Genomic DNA, 6,840 nt, shown 5'->3' on the forward strand with positions numbered 1-6,840 from the left:
CAAGAATTATTACCACATATATTTTAAAAGATTCACAATGTAAGAGTTAAAAATGTCAAATCTAGTTTAAATAATCTTGCCATTTTGATAAAAACACACAAGGAATTGCAGCTATTAAAATATCTCTTAATACGCAAGATGAAATGCAAAATCCTTGATTGTGACAAACAAACCATGACTTTCTGCTCTTGCCCTAGCTGATCGATGGACGTCCATCTGCGAGCATCAGCGTGCCCTTCCTGAGGTCTCAGATTGGCATCGTATCTCAGGAGCCGGTGCTGTTTGACTGCAGTATCGCAGAGAATATCCAGTATGGAGATAATTCTCGTACCGTGAGCATGGAGGAGATTATAGAGGCTGCTAAGAAGGCCTATCTGCACGATTTTGTGATGACACTACCTGATGTAAGTTATGCATTCCTTTTATTCATGACTGACCATTTGGATTTACAGATATCAAGTTTAAATATGGCTTAAAGGCAACATTTGTTTGTCCATTTTATATCTGTAATTGACTGTATTTACAAGTAAAGTTATATATATATACAGTATATATACAGTATATATATTCTAACTTCATGCACCAGTCAAGCAGCTGCCATTGATTGAAATGGGAAATGACTGGAGCAATTACCTTTTGATAAATTATTATGAACACAAACATTTGGAATATCAAGCACTGTGAATCATGCACAATAAGACCATGAATATGCATTAAGAAGATATACAGTGCCCTCCACTAATATAGGCAGACTTGGCAAATATGAGCAAAGGTGGCTGTGAAAATAAATCTGCATGGTTTATCCTTTATCCCAGATCCATGTTGGTGCTTCTCCTCTTCAGTTCACCCCACTTATTTTCTATAGGGTTCAGGTCAGGGAACTGGGACGGCCATGGCAGAAGCTTCATTTTGTGCTCAATGACTCATTTTTGTGCTGATTTTGATGTTTGTTTTTGGATCGTTGTCCTGATAGAAGATACACCATACACCGTTTTTTACTAAAATTGTGTTAAAATGTGAATATCAAATATGATCTTCAGGCTTTTGAGGAACGTTTAGTTATTCATCTCTCTATCATCATTGTATTGCATTGCATTATATGTTTTGAAACTACAGAGTTTTGATCATCAAACTAAGCATTTAAATACCATCTTACTAAGACATATAAGAGATATAGAGTGATGACTGATATTTATATGCATTTTATATAAGTAATCTGCTATACTGTTATAAAGATCTCATTGATTTACATTACAAGCTATCAGAATTTCAACGTACTTATGGCCATATGAATATCAGCATATTTTTTCTCTCCTTGAGTATGAGCTACATGTTCTCACTATATAAATCATAAAAGCCTGATATATCGAATATGGTACAAAACATAAAACACACATGCAAACGTTTTTGTTTCGATTTTCAATAAACCGTTCCATTTATTTAAAAAAAAGAAGATTTTTCTGATTATTGTTGTTGTTTTTCAGAAATATGAAACTCAGGTCGGTGCTCAAGGCTCTCAGCTGTCCCGCGGTCAGAAACAGCGCATAGCGATCGCAAGGGCCATCGTCAGAAACCCTAAAATCCTGCTGCTGGATGAAGCCACGTCTGCACTCGATACTGAGAGTGAGAAGGTAAAACTATATCAGTGTGTGAATGCTGACTGTCATTTGCCACCAGCCAAATTTCACACTTTCTCAGTATTGTCTTCAGTGCTGAGTAGTAACTGATTATATTAAATCTGAATTGCATAATCAAATTCCCAAAATTAAATACTTGTAATTAGATATTGTGTTTTAAAATACTCATAATCAGACTACAGTTACTTTTTATTTATTACTTAAGGTGCTGTATGTAGGATTGACACCGAGTGGTTGAACTAGGTATTGCAGTCCAAATTCAAAATATTGGAGAGGTTTTTTTTCACCTGGCTCCTCCTCCTCAGACTTGATGCACACGCAGGTTGCCAGATTGACAACACCAACAGGAACGAGCGCACTTGACAATGAATGAAATTAAATGCGCTGTGTTTTCCGCCAACTGGCAACCCGGGGTGCTGAAATACAATTGGGTAAACTGGCAGTGGGCGGGTTTCACAAACCAAAACAGAGACCGACATTCCGGCCCGGAACACACATTTTCAAAGGAGAATAACTGACTGTAGCATTGTTTTTCAGATAAACAAGTATGTTAACTTAACATGTTTCTTAAATATCTGCAAACATATTATGGTATTTTTATGCTTTAGTAGAGTCAAAAACTTACATACAGCACCTTTAATATTCATAAAATGGCAGTAAGTTATTCATAATTCATTGATTCTCCCAAATTTCTGAAATTTTCCAATTTTGTGGAATTGCACACACAACGAGTGTTTTATTTAGATTTTTTTTTAATTTTAAAAATATTTATTTAAATTTTAACATTTTTAAGATTGAATTATGTAATAGCTTTTTAATGATTCATGAAACCCCTGCAGTACCTTCACGAACTCTGGTTTGGGAAACCCTGACATAATGTAGTGTTTAATGCAATTCATGTTGTTGATAACAAGATTCTATTCAAATTAATTGGTAAATGAGTTAAGGGCCTTTCACACTGAGCGTGATTAAGCGACGCAAATATACAACGTGAAAATGTTCTTCAAAAATCAAAACAAAAGATCCCATTGGAGCTATTCACATTGGGTGCGATCAATCGTGATACGACAAGACAAATAATTTTTTTCCCGACCACTGTTTTTTCCCCCCATCGCCTCATGATGAAATGATCCATCCAATTAGATTTGAGCTTTAGATCACGTGCACAGAGATTAAAATTAATCTTAGGAGGTTAAAAGTAATCAAAAAGTTGGATTATATTACATAATATGTGTAATGTTATAGGTCACGTTACTAACTACAACTTTCATCATGTAATTTGTATTCAAGAATGGACCACAATTTGCAAGTGTCTACTCAGCACTGTTTGTCTGTATTTTTTAACACTTTAATGCACAAAATGTGTTTGGTTTTCAATCTTCAGGTTGTTCAAGCGGCTCTGGATGAGGCCCGTCAGGGACGCACGTGTATCGTCATTGCTCACAGGCTTTCCACCATTCAGACTGCTGACATCATCGCTGTGATGTCACAGGGCGTGGTCATCGAGAAAGGGACCCATGAGGAGCTCATGGCCAGGAAAGCAGCATACTACAAACTTGTCACCACAGGGGCCCCTATTAGTTAAAAAATATATAGCGTTTGGACAAGCAGGTAGTCCCACCTCAAACTCACAGCATTACTTGAGCAATCGTTGGTTTGTCTGGCTTAGTTGGGCCGTTCAAACAGATTACATCTCATTACATTTGGTGATGGAATTACTTAACTATTGTTGAGGTGTTTTTTATTGATTTGTATTTATTGATAAGTGGATGTTTATTATGTCTTGACAATATCCTCTATGGGTTTGAATTATACTAAGACAGTTCAGGTGTGGCTAGTCAACCTGGATGACCTGCACTGTAAAAAATGCTGGGTTGTTTCAACCCAACTTTGGGTCAAATATGGACTAACCCAACTTTTGGGTTAAAAATGTTATGTAAAAATTTAACCCAACAGTTGGGTTAGTCCATATTTGACCCAAAGTTGGGTTAAAACAACCCAGCATTTTTTAGAGTGTGTATTTTGTTTGTTGTTTTCAAGAAACTAAGTGAAAATGTAGTGTATCAAAATGTGTAACATGCATACATTTGATTTGTACTAAAAGGTTGTAGAGATTCGACTTATTGTAGCAGCTGAAGACATGGTGTCCTTGAACTGTAGTGATAATAGTACAGGACTGATAACGTGTTCATAATCACTGATACCTTTATGCTCAGTCATTGTTTAATGTAGTGCCATGTGTGATCTGGTTTTGATGTCTCACTTATTGTCACTCAAATGTTACAGATCAACAATTTAAAGTCCTTTAAAAACTGTATGTATAATTTAAACATATTTGTCACTATTAATTTTGTCTTCAATGACAAAAAATGGGTATATGGTTATGACCTTTGCCTAAATTGTGCTCATTTAGCTTAGTAACAATAGTATGGTATTAAGTTTCTTCTCGCTTGTTTATTTGTTCCACAGGCCTAAGGGGGCACACAGTTGTTGTAAAGGGAATTAAAAAAAAATAAAAGTACTGGAAATATCAACTTAAAATGTTTGACATTACCTTTCTGAAAGAAAACAGCTTGAACCAGCCTACTAAGGTTTGTTGGTCTTGCAAGTTGGCACTCAGCTGGTTTAAGTTGTTAACTAATTAGTCTCCCAAGACTGACCAGCGTAAAACTGCCTAAATCACTCTAAAACTGGCCCACAGATCACTCTGACCAGGCTAGTGTTGGGTTGGTTTTTCTTTCAACAGGGTATCTGTAAAACAGTGGAAAGATCAAATGTAAACACTACATTTTAGATGAGATTAGTTTAGTGGAAAGACCAGATGACCACAAAACAGCCTGATATGAAAATGTAAATGGCTGAATATTGTGTTTTAATTTTTATATACCTCATCAAAAACACTCTACAGTACACTAATGCTGATGAAATCCCTGTATGATTATCTTGCACTGAAAATTACAGTCTTACTTACAATTCCAGTATTTAGTTAGGAAGATAAGATGAGCCTTACAAAATAGTCTGGCTAAAATACACAATATTTGATATATATTCTTTTAGCTCTTCTAAAACCACATTTGTATTCAACACACTCCCCTGTCCACCAGAAGTAGGCGTCGTACATACACGTTGATATTCCATGCATTCTGGTTTTATGGCAAATTTCACTGCTAGCAATCAACAGAACAAAAAAATCAGTTACATATTTGGGTCATTCTTACTATTCGGTGGCATCTCAGCTTGGTAACTTTTCAATCAAAACAAAAGTTTACATTTCCATGATTTAATCATTTTATCTGAAGAAGGGCTACAAGACTATACACTACAAGAAAAATATATTGTTCCAGCTCAAGATATTATTCTTTAATAATTATTCTTGAAAATTCTTCACACATGCAAGGGCCAAATGTCCACCCTGTTACATTCTCATCTCAATAAGTGTTTTGAATGCACAGTTATTGTAATGTTTACATTTTCTAGGAGCTAAAATGTCCCTGTCTTTACCTTGCAAATGTATTTTAACAAAATGTTCATAAACGGGCATTATCTTGAAAAAAGTCGTATTTTAAGGCACAGTGCAATTTCCACACATTTCTTTTAGAATAATAAGAAATTTCAATGGAATTTTTGCCCCGTTTTAAATTATTTAATTTGATCATTTCCTTCCCTACAAGTAACCACAAAGATATGCATTACATTTGTTGAACTTATTTTATTAACATAAAAAAACAAAGAGGTAACACTTTGAACAGAGGGGAAACGGGGTGGACATCACACCACTGACATGAATATATGTCAACATATTGCCTATTACACACAAAGCATATTGTCACAATTTGTCAGAATTTACAATTACTACAACAGATAAGTGCTTCTGTATACAACACTTTCGTCACATTAAATTAAGTTGTTCTTATACCTATTATTATAAGATCTCATTTGTTATACTATCCCTTTATTTGGCTACTAAATATGTTTATCATTGTATTTCACAATTTAAAGTTTATAGTTTTAGAGAATATATATTATTTCACTCTCTCTCTCTCTCTCTCTCTCTCACACACACACACACACACACACACACACCACAAAACACTGCATTATTTATGATTTATAAGCTGTACCAAAGTGGGACCAAAAAATGACCCCACAAGGTCAAAATTTACTGGTATTAATATTTGTGTCATTCTCAGAACTTTTGATCATGACTGTACATGCTGTAAACACTTATCTTTTTATTTTTTTATTTGTATTTTTTTTTTACAATATGTCCACCCTGTAACAGGAGGGACATTTTATGCTAAAGTCAGCCATTGCAACTCATGTGATGAACAACAAGCTAGTGCGTATATAGTGATCACCAAGGAAGATTTTTAACCTGTTTACTAACCATATTTTCAAAATGACAAACAATTATCAGTTTCCACTATAAATAAGCATAACAGAGTGGACATGTTATGCGTTACCACATCAGTGAATCAGTCTAAAACATTGAAAAAAGGGTGAATTAAAGAGTGATATTATGCTTCTTGTAGATAGCTTGCCACCAAAAAGTATTCTATACTTCCTCTTCATGAGAGTCATGTGTTTAGTCTACTTGCACTAAAATCAGAGTAATTATTTTTAATTCATTCATTTTTTGGTACACTTTTATAGTGTTCTATATCATGGGGACACAAATGGCACTAAATAGGCTACTAGAAAATGACCCGTTTGTAAACAACAACTATGCTTATTTGTGATAAGTTATAACCAGTGTTGTGGGTAACGCATTACAAGTAACGCGAGTTACGTAATCAGATTACTTTTTTCAAGTAACTAGTAAAGTAACGCATTACTTTTTAATTTACAAGAGAATATCTGAGTTACTTTTTCAAATAAGTAAGGCGAGTTACTTTTTTTTTCCAATTTATTGACTGACAGCTCTCCTGTCCCCATGTTGAGAGAAATCAGATGTTACTGTAGTTCTAAAATAAATATGAATATGCATTAATTCATCTCACTCACACACAAAACAAACACAGATTCAGTATTCCTCAAAATGAATAAAAATAATGCAACTCAGAATATGACGCAAACCTGCAATAATTAAATGTTAAACAACACAAATATCCTTTATGTATTTAATCCCATTCTATTTGCTTCTGACCTTCGATGATCCAGTTCAACCGTACTAATAAGCACAAATTACTCTAGACAAACATTT

General features: G+C 34.5%; 1 protein-coding gene across 1 annotated transcript in view; it reads left to right on the forward strand.

Annotated features, from left to right (window-relative positions):
• Positions 1–3,504, forward strand: part of LOC107677906 (bile salt export pump-like) — a 19,762-nt gene extending 16,258 nt beyond the window's left edge. The window contains exons 24-25 of the mRNA XM_016472972.1: positions 1,485–1,631; positions 3,022–3,504. Coding sequence (XP_016328458.1) covers positions 1,485–1,631; positions 3,022–3,222 — 348 coding nt within the window. The 3' untranslated portion in view covers positions 3,223–3,504. The remainder of the gene's footprint in view (positions 1–1,484; positions 1,632–3,021) is intronic.
• The last annotated feature ends 3,336 nt before the right edge of the window (positions 3,505–6,840 follow it).

Source organism: Sinocyclocheilus anshuiensis, unplaced genomic scaffold, assembly GCF_001515605.1.
Source record: "Sinocyclocheilus anshuiensis isolate Anshui unplaced genomic scaffold, SAMN03320099.WGS_v1.1 scaffold164, whole genome shotgun sequence".
Taxonomy (NCBI): domain Eukaryota; kingdom Metazoa; phylum Chordata; class Actinopteri; order Cypriniformes; family Cyprinidae; genus Sinocyclocheilus; species Sinocyclocheilus anshuiensis.